The sequence below is a fragment of the Ursus americanus genome, chromosome 8 (assembly GCF_024610735.1).
Source record: "Ursus americanus isolate L20-20 chromosome 8, mUrsAme1.1.p, whole genome shotgun sequence".
NCBI lineage: Eukaryota > Metazoa > Chordata > Mammalia > Carnivora > Ursidae > Ursus > Ursus americanus.
In genome coordinates, this window is record NC_142134.1 from 82,286,289 (window position 1) to 82,304,913 (window position 18,625).

The window sequence follows — 18,625 nt, forward strand, 5'->3', positions numbered from 1 at the left end:
GCTGTTGAAAGCCTTTGGTAAATACTGGGGGGAAAGGAGTTTGCAGGGCAGCTTCAGGGTTGCCAGCTGACCTGCCTCTGTATGGGGCTCTGTATAGGAGTCAGCACATGTTATTAGAAGAGGTCTCTGTTTTGTCTGAGTAGCTATAGAAATCAAGTAATGTTTTCTAGTACACATTTGTCCAAATTATTGGACAAATGTTTCATTTTAACAGCTTAGGTGTGAATTTGGCTTTCCAGTTTTAAAAAAAATATATATATATATAACAAAGTAATACAATTTGAGACCCCAAAGGTAAATATTTGTGAAAATCCAGTTCATAAATGTGGAAGTGTGTCTTTACCCCACCATCCAGTAGAAATCTTCAAGATTTCAAGGACAGATAACATAAAACTAAATGACCAGACAGGTTTGTCTCGATTATCTTCATTCTAGCGAAGAGCATAATGGATAAACATGTTGTATTATTTTTATTTCTACTAAATAAACATAAAGTCCTTATATCCAGTCACTTGGGAGGCCCTGCCAGATGTCGGATTTCAGTCCCCACTGCCCTCATACAAGTCTGCATTCCTCTGCATTCGGATTTTGGCAGTGGCTTCCTAGTTGCTGTTCACCTTCATTATTGCCCCTTTGTCTTCCCCTCACGCCTTTGCTAGAACCAGCTCAGCTCTTCTTGCTCTCTGCAGAATTCACCTACAGAAACATCCCATGCACTCTGAGGGACCCCTGCCTGCTCTGTTCAGTCTTCTGCCCCACCACCTTCCCTCTCTTTATACCCTATTCAGATTTGACTGCAAGTTCTAAACACATAAACACATGACATTTTCCAATATCATCCTCTAGTTACGCTTTTCTTTCTTTCACTGAACTGAGTGGTGAAAGCATTTTACAAGGTCCTGCCAAAATACCTTTTTTTTTTTTTTTTTTTTAGGGGCTCCTGGGTGGCTCAGGTGTTTGCGTTCGACTCAGGTTGTGATCCTGGAGTCCTGGGATCAAGCCCTGTGTGGGGCTCCCTGCTGAGCAGGGAGTCTGCTTCTCCCTCTCCCTCTCCCTCTCCCTCTCCCTCTGCCCCACCCACCCTGCTGGTGATCTCTACTTTTTTTAAAGACTATTTGAGAGAGAGAGCATGACCCGGGGGACGGGCAGGGGGAGAGGGGAAGCAGGACCCCCCACACCCCCAGCTGAGTGTGGAAGCCCAATGTGGGGCTCCATCTCAGGACCCTGAGAACATGACCTGAGCCACAACCAAGAGTTGGATGCCCAATCAACTGAGTCACCCAGGTGCCCCTTGCTCAAAATACTTCTGCTACAAGAGTGCCTTATTAGGAGTAAACTGCATTGGATTCTTTTGCACTCGGTTGTGTGCACTGTGAGGTACTTGTGGTTGTTTGTATGACGCTCTGTTGGTGTGCTTTGAGCTCTTTGAGGCAGGGTGAGGTGTTCTCTCTTTGAATGCTGCCACAGATGGACTCACCTATGGATTCCTGTCACTGACTTGTAAGAGCTTTCTACACACAATACATATATGTGAAGGACTTCTGCTTTTAAGATTTCATTTATTTATTTGACAGAGACAGCACGAGCAGGGTGAGCAGCAGAGGGAGAGGGAGAAGCAGGCCCCCCCATGGAGCAGAGAGCCCAATGCAGTGCTTGATCCGTCCTGGGATCATGAGCTGAAGGCAGATGCTTAACCAACTGAGCCACCCAGGCGCCCTGTGAAGGAGTTTTATAAATGTTGGAAATATTTTCCTCAATATTTTTGGGAGGTCTTCATTTTTTTGATAATACTTAGGAAATTCTTTTTAAACAAAACCAAAAATATAAGTTCCATAATCGCACATTTAAAAAATCTTTTCTTACATGCTTAGCACACAGGCACATCGTGAAAGTGTTCATCCGCACATGGTTTTCTTAGTTCAGGCTTTTGCTTGTTTGTTGAGCCCTCTCCCCTTGTTGCTAACCCAAGCTAATAACTTAGTGTGTCCCCTTTATGTTTTTGTCCATTTTTTTCCATGATTGTAATTCTAGCTTGCATGTGTGACTGTGCTGTGCCATTCAGACCCCTCCCCGCTTCCAGTGGGATTGGCTGAGGCCTTCCTTGCAATGGTACCACATGGGAGCTTCCCCGTCACTCAGTCCTTCACTGCCCCCATAAGCGTCCTGTGGGCGAAGCTCAGTCTGGTTCCCAGGAACCCGAGCTGCTACAGTTGGTGCTGGGAGTGGTCCGAGAGAGCACACGGGGCTTTTTGGAGTTGTTGTCCCTGGGCAGACGCACTGATGTCTGTCACAGGTGGGAGGCGGAATAGGAATGATAGTGCAGTTCTGACTTGGACTGGATGGTGTGGCATAGCAATTGAAGCTGCTGCCCAGGCTGCTGGGATTTACTGCGTATTTGAAAGTACAAGGCAGTGGCAGACAACGGAATTGGTGGCTGTGGCAAGGAATAATAGATCCTTTGAAAAAAGACAAGGGCTGAGGATGATTAATTAGCAGTTAAAGGCTAAATGTAACCAGAGGGCTTCCCCGGTAGCCTAAAAAGAAATCCCTCATAGCCACAGACCAGTGCTTAGTCCTGAGCCTTGTAGAGCTCTAGAGAAAATTGGTTTCTCAGTGTAAGCACGTGTGCTACCTCAAGGTCAGGGCCTGGATCAGGAAGGGGACCAGACTCAGATCTGGCATGGGATTACCTGATTGGCTCATTCAAATCCTGAATCCCGGATGCCTTTGGGACCTGCAGAAATGGCTACTCCTCTGTTGAAGACTCGTGTCCCATCCTCCCGCCATTGCTGAAGACCATACAGGATGCTTTTTCTAGAAGGAGGAACTTCTGCCTCCTTCCCACCTGGCCATTAGGTGAACAGCCTAGCCAAAAAGTACTGGGCCTGTTGAGAAAGCCTATGAGACATGCACCAGTGAGGTGAAACAAACCATAGGGTAATTTGAACAGGGAAAGGTACAGGAAAGCATGTTAACTAGTAATGGGTTTAGCTACCAAGGAGTAAAGAACTAAACACAGTAAAGGCAGACACACAGCAACTCCCTGAGGTAGAGTGTTGAAGGAATAAACAGTGGGAATGACTTGGCCAGCTGACATGCACTAGCTTGTCACCTGCTGTCCTAGTACAAGCACCTGGGGCTCTTTACTGGAGTGACCGTGGGCTGGGGTAGAGGCCATCCGTGGACCCAACCACATGTGCTCCCACTCACCAGGCTGATCTAGTTACTGCCTCCACTGAGTGTCCAACCTTCAAACAACAGACCAAACACCGAGTCCCTAGTAATACTCATCCTTTGAGGAAACAGTCACTTGGTGGCAAGTTGACGACCCTGAACCCCTTGTCCCCCTAAAGGTACAGTGACCTATCTTGGTTGGAATTGACACATTCCAGGCATGGCTTTCCCTTTTCCATTTGCAGGGCCTCAGTGAGCTCTGCGATCCAAGGCTCAGAGTGTTTGATCCACTGACAGTCCCACAAGCATTGCATCGGGCATGGGGACCCCCTGTACAGCAAGGGAGCTGCAGCGGGCACGTGATTATGGGACCCAAGGGTTCCTCAGCCACACAGCCAGCAGCACCACCCTGACAGGAATGGCCTGTAGCAGGCACAGCTTGCACCAGCATGGAGGAGCCACCTCCAGGGTGAGGTGTCCTCAATATGTACAAGTAAGGGGTCTACAAACCAAAAGGGGGATGTGGGAGTGGTCTTGCTTGTCATCACTCCCAGTGCTCCAGTTGGTAAATCCGTCTCTCCCCCAACACCTCTGGGTTCTGCAGATTGAGGCTTGACCGCCAGAGGGGAAGCCCCCCAGGGGCGTAGGAAGAATAGCATTTAGTTTGAAGCTGCAGCTGCTGCCCCATCCTTTCAATAGCCTGTGCCAAGAGACTGGCAGGCAAGGCATGTAATCAGCATCCTGCTTGGGATGCGTCCTGGTCATTGGAAGTCAGGGCTGCTGTTACATGATGGTGCAGGGAAGCATAGATACACTTGGTACCCGGGTGATAGGACTAGTCACCTCTGTCCTCTTTCCAAATCTCATCGTCAGTGCAGTGACCATGGTGGCCAGGGGCTTACACCTCACAGGGTTGAGGGGTTTGGGTAACTCCATCGATCGGGTAAGCCACCTAGAACAGCAGAGGTGCTAAGCCAGGATGAGGGGAATCTAGAATGTGCTTTAGAGGAGGGAGACGAATATCATTTGTAGCTTTGAGACCAGCTACAGTGATGAGGGGATGCAGGTCATCCCATTAACCCTCCTTTTAAAAGCTTCCCCCAGCAAGAGGCCCACCAGAATTCTGAAGGAGCTGCTTTCAGAAGCGTGTCTGCAGCAAGTGGCTGGGAGCAGTGTGGTATAGTGCCCAGCAGCAAAGGACTGCAGTGAGCCCTGTGGATGCCCAGGCTCCCACACTAGTACTAAGCCATTCGTAACCCCACCTACTGGGAGTGTCTCTCTGCTCACAACACAGCCTCTTCTGGTGGCTGCCTCAGCTGCATACTCCTTTCCCAGGGACAACAACCGATCCAATGACTGCTTGGTGCTGGCACATAAAGTCCTGTTCTCTTGACCCAATGGGGGATAACTCTACAGGCCATCCGGGTCCCAAGCAGGCCTTTGTAGTGACTGCATCTTGGCCTGGTCTTCCTCTGGTGCTCCCCCTGTACATGTTGATCCTGACAGCACTCCCCAATGAACTTTCCAAATGCAAACCATCTCAGAGTCAGCCTCCTGGGGACCAGGCCTGTGCCAGTGGATGTGTATAACATACTCATATAGAAAAATGGGGAGATTTGGTCATTGTTTGCAAAAATGAGATATTTTTACAGATTTCTGCATCTTCAAGGCAGCTCTAAGTCATCTTTTTTTTTTTTTTAAGATTTTATTTGACAGAGAAGGAGCACAAGTAGGCAGAGCTGTAGGGAGAGGGAGAAGCAGGCTCCCTGCTGAGCAGAGAGTCCAATGTGGGGCTCGATTCTAGGACCCTGGGATCATGACCTGAGCCGAAGGGAGACACTTAACTGACAGCCACCCAGACACCCTGCTCTAAGTCATTCTTTTCAGTGGCTGCATGCTTCATGGTGTAGATGTTACATAATTTATTCATCAGCTTCTCTCTTGATTGGTATCTGCTTTGTTTTCAGTCTTTTGCCATAAAGCAATACTGCCATAGATGTTTTGGTTTCAACCTATTTACTGTTGCATATGTTTCTATGAAACAGCCAATAGTGAGGTTGTTTGGTTAGATGATTTATAAATTTATATCTGTTTTTATTGAGGTTACACACACACACATTCTACACACAAAACACATATATTCTGAGTTTATAACTCATTATTTTCACAAACTGAACACCCCTGTAACCTTCACGCAGATCAAGAAACAGAACATCAGGGGTGCCTGGGTGGCACAGCGGTTAAGCGTCTGCCTTCGGCTCAGGGCGTGATCCTGGCATTATGGGATCGAGCCCCACATCAGGCTCCTCCGCTATGAGCCTGCTTCTTCCTCTCCCACTCCCCTTGCTTGTGTTCCCTCTCTCACTGGCTGTCTCTATCTCTGTCGAATAAATAAATAAAATCTTTCGAAAGAGAACATCAGTAGCAACCTGGAAGCCCAACTTTGCTCCCTTTGTGGAAGTCCTCTTCCCAACTCTCAAATATGTATTTTTAATTTCAATAGGTGTTTACAGTTTGCTTTCCAAGAAGATTCTAGATATTCACATTTTTACCAGCAATGCCTGAAAATACCTCTTCCACCTCTGGTTGTATTTAGTTTGCATTTCCCTGACCACTGGAGAGTTTTGAGTATTATATCATGTTTATTTGCTTTTTTTTTTTTTTTAAAGATTTTATTTATTTATGTGACAGAGAGACAGCCAGCGAGAGAGGGAACACAGCAGAGGGAGTGGGAGAGGAAGAAGCAGGCTCCTAGCAGAGGAGCCCGATGTGGGACTCGATCCCGGAACGCCGGGATCACGCCCTGAGCCGAAGGCAGACGCTTTAACGACTGCGCTACCCAGGCGCCCCTGTTTATTTGCTTTTTGGATTTGCTAATTGGTGTACCGCTTCTTCCTATCTTTTAGATCATTTTTTAAAATTGAATTTTCTTTTTTTTTTTTGCCAGTGTTTAAGGACTTGTTGTATAACACCGATATTAGCCCTTTATCATTTTTGTTCCAAATGGTTTTCCCAGTGTGTTCTGTTCTTTCAGAAGCGATGCTGCTATTCCTATTTCTTAATGTTGTTTTCTACTGAATTGAGATGCCATCTTTGTTCTGTAGTAGAGTCTCATAAAGCCTCGGGTCAGTTTCTGGACTGTCTATTCTGTTCTAGAAATCTTTTGACTCTTCCTATTTGGATACAGCATGGATTTGATTGCAGTGGCTGAATAGTATGTTCTGATAATCCAGGAAGGCGAAACTTTTATTGTTTTTCACTTACCTTTCATGTCTGTTTTCAGATATTTAGTATTTCATGTGTATTTTAATATGTTTTTAATTAAAAGAGCTCTGTAGGGTCTCTAATTGCAATCGCATTAAATTTATTTTTGGAAGAATTGAACATTTTGTGCGTATCTGGATGCTGTGTCCTTCCATTTGTATAGATCTAGTTTTATGCCATTTTATGAGATTTTAAGTTTTCATCATTGAGTGCCTTGTGCCTTTTTGTTAAATTTATCCTAAGTTCTTCCTACTGTAAAGATTTCCCCTGTTTGCATTCCTTGGTTGTTACTGTGCTGTGGAGGGAACATAAATCACAGTGGTTATGAGCACGAACACCTGAGTCATGTTGCCTGGGGTTGAATGTGGGTTCCATCACTTATTGTTCAGCCCAGGCTTATTAAAATTAAAATAAAATTTAGAAGAGAGGTTTGTATTAATGATATTTTACTGAACCTCTAATTGTTCCATTGCAATATTATGCATTATAGGAATTTCCTCAAACCTTTAATACTTTCAAGGTTTCCGAAAAATGGGTTTTCAGACTCCAGTATTCAATGGAAATACCAAGTAATAATTTCTAATAAAAATGTCATGATTACATGGATCTGTTTCCAGTTAATTTGAAGATATATTACATAAATGTTTACTGCAATGGTAGTGTACATTTTGGGTATGAATGTTATTACACTGTTTTACCTAAGTAAATAATGAGTAAGTGGCATGCTTATAGAGGCCACTTTCAGTGTTTAGCTAATTATATGACTTAGATTCAATGTTTCTTTAATGCCTCATGTTTCCTTTTTTTGTGTTTTTAAAAGCTGCAGAAGTGGTAAACAATTCCCGTATTAAGTATTCAGTACTTCTTCAGAATGGGAAGAATCAATCACTGGAAAAAAGGGTAAATCATTGCAAATATGTTTAATTCACTCGTTCAGCATATACTTATTAAGTGTCTACTGTACGTTAGGCACTGTGACTACCGTGCTTCAGATAATAAAGAACGGAGTTCTCCAGGAGCTCACAGTTGAACTTGTTTGGTGGGGGAGGGGAAGACAGAGAAGTGCCATGACCCTACAGGACTATGCACTGGGTGCCATACATGGTAGGGGTCAGTCCCAAGAACAGTAGGAAGACCACCCACCCAGTTTTTGTGCTGTCTTGTTTTGTTTTTCTCTGGGTGGTGGGCAGAGTAGTCTGGGAGTCTTTTTGAAGTGTGAAAATTACGCCTGAGTGGACGTCTACAGGATGATTAGGAGCCCCACCTTTAGAGAGTGGGGGAGGACTTGGCAGAAATGTTTAGGTTAGGGGAAAAGCTGGGGCTCCCGGGACCACGGGAATACAGAGAAGTTCCAGAAGGAAGGGGACACAGCTCTCAGGGGGTGAGCTGTGTGGTGTGGGGCTGAGGGGAGGGGAAAGAAGAGGTCATCTCACCAAAGACCTGGTACAGGAGACACAGCAGCCAAGAAAACAGACTCTGGAGCAAAAACTACGTGTGTTCAAAGCCCAGCCGAACTCAGTCTAACTGAAACTCCCTGTAGTAAAGTGGGGTTTGCAGGACCCGCCCCAGGGTTAACAGGATGATGGTTTGCCCTGAAGTTGGGGGAGAGGCGAGGCCGACAGCCCAGCCACGTCGGGGACACAGGGTCGGCACCCTTTGTGAATGAGTCGAGATTTTCTCCCAGAGCTGCTCCAGCTGTGCCCCTCCCATCACTGAGGTAGAGAGCCGGCTCATCAACGTTTAGCTTCCTTTCTCACAGAAGAATTTTGAAAAGCCATATACCTCATGACATATTTTTAAGTTGACATTTAAAATACTCATAACAAGTTTAAAATGTTTCACAGGACACAATTTGTGATGTATTGACAGTATTGACATGTTAAAAATGATTACGTCATCATTAAAATATAACTACTAAAATCTAAATACTGTACTCTGGTAACTTAATACCCACAAGCATCCCTTTAAAAATGACATGAGCAAGATATTCTTCAGTAATCTAAATTTTTGTGTTTCCCTTTTGTTCTTTGAACTCTTTCTTAGATCTCTTCTGCGGAATTATTAACATAATATAATTTTATACTTGGAAGTCTTTTCTTGAAACCATATAATATTTCTCTGTAATAAAAATATAAGTATAAACTTAAATTTTCTGTGACCATCTGCCAAATACTGAAACTTTCCTCCAAAATTATTTTTAAAGTACTATTAATATACATTTGTTCAAAGCAACATAAATATATCACAAATCTGAAAAATAAACATTAAAAATAAGTTTTATTCTAAATGAACCCAGTAATGAGATGGGTAGAAATTATTTTTTTACCCTCAGTTTGTGAATTTATGAATGAATGTTGCATGGTACTAGATCAAGACAGGAGGAGGATTGCTGCTGAGCTATGTATTTTTTTGAATTTTTAGTAAATAGATTAACATATTATCAAATAGTTGTGCTGATTTCATTTTCTCTGTAAATGGCCTTTACCCGGAAGCTGGATGATTCCTCTTGAGCAGGAGGTGCATCTGTAACATACCGCCGGCCACGGCATCTGTCATACACGCACAGGGTGCGGCTGGAGACTTTCGGAACTGCTGCCTAATCCAGCCAATGACTCAAATATGCACTCCTACCTGGGTTGAGGAAATTACTGCTTTGGAAGCTACTATATAGTTTCATCAGAAAGTTTGATCATAGATAATGTGAAGCCGTGTCCCCACTTTATCTTAGATGAGGTTTACCAAAAATTAGTTTGGTTTGTAGATCCGTCTTAGAAATCCATATTCTAGTGAAACGTATCGTGTTTTTCTACAGAACCTGAATTCTTCTGTAAGCCAGACGTCAGGAGCGTCCATCAAGCTCTCTCTTCAGTCCTCCAGTATCAGACTCACAGATCAGCTGTCTGCTGACCAAAACCGGAAGCACGTCAGCTCATTGGCTCCTCCCGGTCATTTCATTCCACAGTGTAACCAAGAGGCTTCAGTCCTACAGAAAATGGATTATAAAAGGAAGCATTTCCTAAAGGAAAATAAAAATAATGAAAAAAAAGAAGTGAATCTTAGAAGAAAACATAGTACATGTAATTTTTCAGGGAAAACAAGTAAACATGTGGCATTGGAAGAAGATGCTGATGAGGTTGAAGCCCACCTAAACGGTGGGAGTGCAAGAACATGTGAAAACCATTTTTGTGACATTAGGTATTTGGATGATTTGGAGAAAAGCCAGTTAGTTGCAATGCTGAAACAGGCAGTAGCCGTGGTGGTAACGCTGATGTATGAGGATGGGTCAACCCAGCTGAGAGCTGAGCAGGTTGGTAAACACTGTTGGGTTTTGTTTGTTTCTTCAGCACCATAAAAGAACCCCATTTTCTTAGTGTCTGATTTTGATAGGAGAGCTAGAAATAGATCTGAAGCCCCTCTCCCCCAGTGCTGACTGGTAATGCATAGTTCTCTTTAGATTTTTAAGAAACTGCCAAAATGTTTTCCAGAGTGGGTATGCCTTTTTACATTCCAGCAGCAACACGCGAGGGTTCTGAGCCCTCCCCTCCTTGCCAATCCTTGTTGTCTGTCTGGTTTTAGCTGTTCTAGTGGGTATTTCACTGTGGCTTTAAATCACATTTCCCTAATAACTGATTACATTGAGCATCTTCTCGTGTGCTTAGTGCCATTTGTGTATCTTCTGTGGTGAAATGTCTGTTCTGGTTTTTTGCCCATTTTTAAATCGGGTTATTTGTGTCTTATTTTGGATCTGTAAGCCTTCTTTCTATATTCTGATACAAGTCCCTTATCAGGTCTATGATTGGTAGTTCTCCAAATCTGTGGCTTGTTTTTTTTTTTTTCAATTTCTTACTGGTATCTTTTGAAGCACAAAATTTTTTAAATCTGATGAATTCCAATTTATCAATTTTTTCTATTGCTTGCGCTTCTGTTGTTATATTTAAGAATGCTTTGCCTATCCCAGGTCTTGAAGATTTACTTCTGGTTTCTTCTAAGAATTGATGGTTTTCCCTCTTACATTAAAATCTGTGGCTCACTTTGAGTCCGTGTGTGGTGTGAGATAAGGGGCACAAACCCGCCTCTTGTGTATTAATACCCAGCTTCCCCAGCACTGTTGAAAACACTCTTCTTTCCCCATTGAATTTTCTTGGCACTTTTCTCAAAACCCAATTGACTGTAAATATAAAGGTTAATTTTTGGACACTCAGTTCTTTCCATTGATCTCTGTCTGTCCCGATGCTGGTACACACAGTCTTGGTTCCTTTAGCTTGTAGTCAGTTTTGAAATCAGGAAGTGTGAGTCTTCTAACTTTGTGTTTTTGAAGACTGTTTTGGGTATTCTGATTACTTTGCATTTCCATGTAAACGTTAGCGTTGGCTTTTCAGTTGCTTCAGGCACACAGCTGAGGTTGTGTTGAGTCTATAGATGAACTCGACAGTATTGAGTTTCGGGCCCACAAACGGGGTGCCCCTACATTAACTTAAACCTTCAGCTTCTTTTAGCAGTGTTTTGTAGTGTTCTTTGTAGTATACAAATCTTGCTTCACCTGTCATTTTTGAAAGGTATTTTTGCTTGCTAAAGAGTTATAAATCAATAGTTTTTTGGTTTTTTTTCAACAGTTGGAAGATGTTGCTTCTAGCTTGCTTCGTTTCCCACCAGAGATCTGCTGTCTTGCTTCTCTTTATCCCTGTCTGGGTAATGCCCCTACCCCACCTGCCCAGCCCCCGCCCCCTTCTTTTAAGGTTTTCTCTTTATCATTGGTTTGAAGCAATTTGATTATGATGTGACTTGGTGTGGTGTTCCTCAGGCTTCTTGCCTTGGGGTTTATTGATCTAGGTTCTACAGATTAACTCGGGAGAAGTGACGTTCCTGTTAGGAGTTCTGTGGTCGTCTTGCGTGTGTGTCTGTTAGTTAGGTCTTCTTCGGCTTCTTTACCAGTATTTGTCACATAATGGAGCATACAGATCCTGTATGTGTTGTGTTGATTTCTATTTAAGTATTTCATAGTTTGGAATGGTTATTATAAATGGTAATGCATCTTTTTATTTTTATTTCCATTTAAAAAAAATTTTTTTAAATAGAATACGGATAAGAACACGTGTGTGCATGCGTGTGGGGGGAGGGGCAGAGGGAGAGAAAGAGAATCCTAAGCAGGCTCCACACCTGGAACCTGATACAGGGGTTGATCTCACAACCCTGACACCATTACCTGAGCTGAAGTCAAGAGTCGATGCTTAACCAACTGAGCTACCCAGGCGCCCCTGGTAATACATATTTTTTAGAAAAAGATCATTTTTACATGTTCATTGAGAGTGTGTAGAAATACAGTTGATTTTGTGTTTTAATCTTGTATCTTGCAACCTTCCTAAACCCACATATTGGTTCCAGGAGTGTTTTGTTAATTCCTTTGGGTTTTCTATGCAGACATTTGTATCATTTGTAAACAGGGATAGTATAGTTCCTCATTTCTGATTTATATGCCTTTTATTTCTTTTTCCCGTTGTGTCACACTGGCTAAGACTTCTGTTATGATGTTGAATAGGGAGGAGACCAGATTTGGAGAGTAAGATCAGGGGTTTGGCTTTTGGCCTTGACTGTCATTAAGAAAACTATTTATTTATAAATTTAATTGTAGGGCTTTTCTCTCTATTTAATGATAAAACATACCTTTTTTTTTTTAAGATTTTATTCATTTATTTGACAGAGACATCGAGAGAGGGAACACAAGCAGGGGGAGTGGGAGTGGGAGAAGCAGGCCTCCTGCTGAGCAGGGAGCTCGATGCAGGGCTCAATCCCAGGACCCTGGGATCATGACCTGAGCTAAAGGCAGATGCTTAACAACTGAGCCACCCAGGTGCCCCAAAACATACCTTTCTTGAATAAATACATTGTTTGCGTTTAATTTGGAAACTGTTTTTGTATTCACAGGCTCTGGTTCCCTCTGTTAAAGGAATTGCAATGTTACTGCAGAGCCGTGTAGACGGCAGTGGGCCTCTGGATGTCTCAGCCTCTGATGGTGTCCTGGGGAAAGGCTCTATACTCCGTGATCAGTATATCTACCTCAAAACAGAGCACTCCTCTACTGGGGGCCAAGAGCAAGAGGCATATAATCAATTTGCCAGGTCAGTAATCTCCTCCCACTACCTTACATGCTACTTACATGTCTGCCTCGTTGAGTCCAATTTAAAGTCTCCCAAGCTCCAACTTTGATTATTTAAACTTTTAGAAGTTTTGTACAGGCTCAGGAAAATAAAATGGATCTAAAGCAGAAAGCTATGCTCATACTAGCCTGCCTTCCCCCAAAAAGCTTCTGGAATGAAGGCTCCGTCCTTCCATGGGAGTTCCTCCAGGATTTGAGTCAACATCTCAGTGAGAAGTTAGTGAGAAAAGCTTTGTTCCAAGGCCTGAAGATATACTGTCATGGCCGCAGTCCCAGATGATTTTCCTCATCTCACTCACTCACAGCGTTAGAAAATTATCACTGCATTCAAAAAATAAATTGTCCTCAGTACCACCTAATTTCATGCTAATTTCAAAGCTTAATTCTGTGGAAATAGTTAAGACATACCTCACTTGGCCCTGCCCCTTTAGATTTGGACAATTTTAGAATGAGCAGGGATGTTTGAGCTGCCCTGTCAACGATCCTGAAAAGTCCTGCTGTGGGTTCCAGCCTCTGCCCTCATCACAGCTCTTTGCACGTGTTGTCAGCCTGACTCCAGTTCTGCCTTGGGTGGGAACATCCACTGCCTGCCCGACCAGCCATCTGAGTCCCAGCCCCTTAGCTGCCAGGCAGGAGCTCCTAGAAGCTGCTGTCCTGAAGAGGCATTCATGGGGATTCAGGGTGAGAAGGTGGGACCTGGGCCTGGCGCAGTCGGCCTCCTACAGTCTCACTGGGCCACGGGGGAGTTGTAGGCAGTTGCTGCGTCTGTGTGGTCTCAGCAAGGAATGCCAGTGCCAACGTTGTGTGGCTGGACCAACTCTTAGAGTTCTTAGGATCATAGGACACAATTCAGCAAAAACCATCAGGGAAATTTGAGGAACAAGAGTCATTACTCACAGGCCCTGGAGGGTACACAGCATACTGGGGGCCACACAGCAAAGTCATAGCTAGAGAAAGAGAGGGCGCAGGCCTGAGGCTCTGCCTTTGTTAGGTCTGAGGATGGGGGGTGGGAGGTTTCAAGGTTTCACTCTTTATTGGCTAATAGAAGTCATCAAAGTGAGAGTGAGGGTGCAGGAAGGGAAAAGCAGGATCACTCACAGGTCAGGTGTCCAGTTGCCCCCAGCCTATCTGGAAGGGGACCTTGTTCCTTGTCTGGGTGTTTTGCTAGTGGCTTGTCATACAGCTGGCAATAAGGATGTCTTTTGAAATGATGCCCTTACCATCATGAGCTTCACGTCAGGTACTTACACTGCAGGAATTTCGGGTGAGAGTGGGACAACATTTGACAAATAGAGCAGCCTGCTACAAGAAATCCATGGCCTTATTTTTACATAATTTTCTTCTGAAAGAACAACTAGGCAGCTCTATTCCATGGAAGATCTCTGTGAGAACAGAGCCCTAATATTTAGACAGCCTTTTCTGAATTCTGGAACACTTGGGATCATTGCTCACTCTGCCACTGCTGATCTGGAAACACCTGTTTCTGTAAGGGAATGAGCCATAATGAACTTGAGCAGGCCGAATCTATCTTCTTTTAGGCACTATATTCATTTTTTTTTTAATTATTGGAAAATAACCTTTGTTTATATATCCTACTCAATGCTCTTTTCTTGGACATCTGATAGTCATTTCAGCCTTAACATGTGCAAAACTGAGCTCCCATCTTCCCGAAACCTGCCTCTGACAGCCTTTGTTGTCAAGGTTAATGTCAGCATTTGCTCTCCATGAGCTCAGGCCATCAGTCTTGGCATTATCTTCAACTTCTCTTCTTTTCATCCAAGCTCTTAGTAAATCCCATTGGCTCTTCCTTCAAAATACAGCTAGAAGCTGAACTGTCTTCCCCTCTGCCGCTGCCATTTGGTGCAGGCCTTCACCTCCTGACTGAACTGAGCAGGGCTTCCTGAGGGCCTCCTGCCTCTGCCTGCCCTTCAGCCTGTTTTCCGCACGGCTCCCAGAGAGGGTCTGCGCACTAAGTCAGGTCACGACATTCCCTGCTCAGAGCCCTCCAGCAGCTCCTGACGATGCCTGAGGTCGGCGCGTGGCCCTTCACCAGGCCTGGGAGCTCCTCTTCCTCTGCTCTCCCTGCACCTCAGCCTTCCTGCTCTATCCGAGGCTCTTCCTTGTACCACTCTTCCTCCCCTGCAGTGTGGTCCCAGGTATCTGCGGGATGTGTGACCCCATTCCTCTAAACCAAAAAACCCCCACAAAAGACAAAACAAATTTTGAAAACATGAAAGTGGAGAGAGTGGTGTAATGAGCCCTATATACACACACACACACTCAGACCAAACAGTTACCAAAGGTTTTTCCATGCTTCCTTCACCTGCCCCTTTTTGAGGAGAGAGGTACGGAGCTGGGATTAGGGAAAATCCCAGGCATGTTGTTTTAGCTCACAGGGCTCGGGATGCAGCTCTAAAACACCTGGGCTTTTCTTCACCTGGCCACAGTGCCATTCTCAAACTTAGCAAATTTAGTGCTCAGTCTACATTTAAAGCTACCTGATTTTTTTAAATGTCCTTCTGCACTTGATCTGTTGGGATCAGGACCAGCAAGGTCAAGCATGCCATTTCTTGTCTCTTCTACCTCTTCTAATAAGAGCATCCTCCGACCTTTGACCCCATCTTGCAGGAGGTCCCATGTCCTGGACTTATCTGTTTTGTGATTGTGGGGTCCTTTCCCTTGTTCCCCTATCCTCCACACTCTGTAAACTAGAGCTTCGTTCTACAAGCTCCATTATTCAGCTCCAGCTTTTTTCACGGTTGCACTTCCCTGGGTGGGGCTGTCTGCTTCATACCCCATCTGCGATACAGTTGGATGGTCAGATTTAGCAAATAAAAATGCAGGATGCTAAGTTTGAATTCCAGATAAACAATTTTTTTAGTGTAACTATGTCCCAAGTATTGGAAGAGACGTTCTTACGCTATAGGCATACATCTCTAAAAAACACATATATTTTTTTCAGATAAAAATTATTCACTGTTTTTCTGGACTTTACATTTAGCTGGGTGCCCTGCACTCGATCTGGCTACCTTCTGGGAAGCACTTGTGTTGTCCTCACATCCGTGACGCTCCAATGGAGCCATGGGCTGGGTGGTGTCAGCATACTCCCACCGTGGCGAACGTCTCCACCAAACATCCCCGCAGTAGCTTTGTCCATCAGTGAGGGTCATCGAAATCACTTTTTAAGTATGTCTGGAAGATGGTGATTTTTCTGTGTCTATCATTTCTTCCACACGTATTGGGTCAAATTTTCTGTAGTGAACTTTCCTTCTTCAACAAGGCCTTTTGTTCACCTTACCCTTCAAGTCTTCCCTGAAGTGTTACATCATGGTCAGGGGCCTTCCCTGCCCACTGTGCACAGTGGTGCCCACCCCCCTCTGCGCACATCCCCACTGCTGCTGCGTGTATGCAAAATACCGCCCCTGTCGCCCTGTGTCTGTCCCTAAGCGCTCCTAGCCAGGGGTTTTTATGTCTTGTTCATTCCTCTGTCTCCACAAGCCAAGAACTATGTGACAGAGCATGTGCTTCACAAATATTTATTCAGTATTATTTTTGAATAAATGAGTATTAAGGTTTAATTTTTAAGTTTTAGGACAGTTATATGAAGACATGGCCTCACATACCATAAAATTAGAAGTAATAATCCCAATTCTATGATAGTATATTTGAGATTTAAAATGAATTCACATAAATCACATTTAAATTAAAACACATAAATAACTGTTTTGCACAAAACATATCCAATAGCATTTATTGAACACCTGGGCAAGATCTTCTTATGCACACACTCTTCATCTTTCCCATTAACTGTACGTGTTGGGTCTTATTAGTTACAATTTAGAGATGTCAAAACTGAGACTCAGAGAAATAGCCCTAAGTCAGTCTCGAGATTTCCACTCAAGCCTCCTCTTTTAGACTCAAGTTTAGCTTTTTTATATTTTGGCTGCCTTTTTGTTTGCAAACGTGACACAGTCAACTTCTATAACTGACGTACAAACCCACTGTGTTTCAGCCACTTTGTCTTACAAGATGCTCTTGTTGTTTGTCTTACCCTAAGACAGAAACCCACTAGCCTGCGTCTCTTACTAGTGCGAGATCCTGCAGTTCATAGGTGACCTTAGCGGGACTTGGCATCTGCAGCAAACAAGGGCGTCAGAGTGGAAGCACAGCCCTACTCCCCTATAGCTCCCAGCCCTTCTCCCCTCTCTCCTCCCTGCACCCTCCCAAGTCCACACAGCCAAGACCTGACACGGTGCTGCTGGCCCTCTGTCCTCCCTACTAGCTGGGCCCCCTCTTCCACGGAAAGCCACGTGAAACCACACAACACAAATGCCTGTGGAGCAAGCTGAGCAGCCTCGAACTCTCTGTTGACTCAGTGTACAGAGCTGAGTGCGCTCCTGCTGTCCCGCATTAACGTGTGAATACATAGTTACCATAAAGGAAGGGTTATAGTGCGCCCCTGGCAGCAGCAAGATAGGGTCTTGCTGGGAAAATTGCTTAACCACTCTGAGACTCAGTTTTCTTATCTGTGAAGTAGACCTAGTGCTTGCCTAACAGGGTTGTGGTGAGATTTCAGTGTAACAGTCCTTTGAAGTGTTTAGCATGGTGTTGTCATGGTAAGTGTTCAGTAAATGATGACTCTCACAAACCCTGTATCCAAGGAGCTTGCCGTGCAATGCAGCAAGCCTACTTTCAAGGTACATTACGGTACAGATGTGATCCCGGCTGCCACTGGTACATGGACAGGAGTAGAGAAGGAACAGAGGAGGGGCAACTCCCTGCCTGGGGAAGGGGGCAGTTTGCAGAAATCGTGGGAGGAGAATTGTAGGCAAGAATGCAGCATGTCGGGGCACCTGGGTGGCGCAGTCGTTAAGCGTCTGCCTTTGGCTCAGGGCGTGATCCCAGCGTTCTGGGATCCAGCCCCACGTCAGGCTCTCCCGCTGGGAGCCTGCTTCTTCCTCTCCCACTCCCCCTGCTTGTGTTCCCTCTCTCGCTGGCTGTCTCTCTCTGTCAAATAAATTCATTAATTAAAAAAAAAAAAGAATGCAGCATGTGGTGCGGCCCCAGAGTGTGAGAGGACGTGGCACCATGTGCTGGTGGAGGAAAGACAATTCAGTGTGGGTGGAGGGCAGTGTTCGGAGTGCATGCTGGGAGAGCAGGCTGGAGGGTCGTGCTAGGGTGCCTGTAAGGAGTGTGTGCTCTCCGCTCAGGAGCACGGGGCTTAGTCTGCGGTGATGCGATTTTTCCCAGGGATGGGCTCTGAACAGCTGTGGGGCCTGTCCCAGCTTCGTCCTCTGTGAGTGCAGAGAAGGAACGCCTTCCCACAGGATTCAAGTTAATCTGCATAAGGCTCCTAGAAGAAGAATGTCTGCAAGGTAGTACTAGCAAGTGCTATCTGTCAATAGAGGAGTAAAAATATTTTTTCCTAGGTCAGAAGTTCTAAATTAATGTCTAAGTCAGTGAATTTCTTTTCATCTTCCAGGAAAGTGCTGTTTCAAACGCTGAAATGTAAGTGTCCTGTTATTTGTTTTAATGCTAAGGACTTTGTGCGAACAGTGCTGCAGTTTTTTGGTCATGATGGCAGCTGGAAGCATGGTAAGTTTTAGTTTTCATAATATCTGAAGTTGAACTCTCCAGCAGTGATTCCTCCTGAGAATGAGAGGTGGGGAGACAGGGGCAGCACAACCCTGGGGACCTGGTAGTGTGGCTCCAAAGCACCAGCTGTGTGGCCTTGTGCCCCGAGGGTGAGGGGGCGCTTTCCCTCCGTGTTTTAGATCGTCTGATTTTTTGCAAGTATATATTACTTTTTGTAATTTAAAATAAGATAGAAGTGACTTACGCAGCATGGTCAGATGGGATGTGTTGTTACCACAAATAGCTTATAAACTCCCTACGAAGTAAACTAAAGTCCAGACACATGAAAAGATGCTCAGCATCCCGCGTCATCAGGGAAATGCAAATCGAAACCACAGTGAGGTACTACCTCACACCTGTCAGAATGGCTAAGATCAACAACGCAAGAAACAACAGGTG

The 18,625-nt window shown here is 44.6% G+C and overlaps 1 protein-coding gene across 1 annotated transcript in view; it reads left to right on the forward strand.

The window, feature by feature from the left end:
- POLN (DNA polymerase nu) overlaps positions 1-18,625 on the forward strand; it is a 100,706-nt gene that overhangs the window by 20,211 nt on the left and 61,870 nt on the right. Inside the window, exons 3-6 of the mRNA XM_045774765.2 lie at positions 7,259-7,338; positions 9,251-9,745; positions 12,361-12,554; positions 18,075-18,187. Coding sequence (XP_045630721.1) covers positions 7,259-7,338; positions 9,251-9,745; positions 12,361-12,554; positions 18,075-18,187 — 882 coding nt within the window. The remainder of the gene's footprint in view (positions 1-7,258; positions 7,339-9,250; positions 9,746-12,360; positions 12,555-18,074; positions 18,188-18,625) is intronic.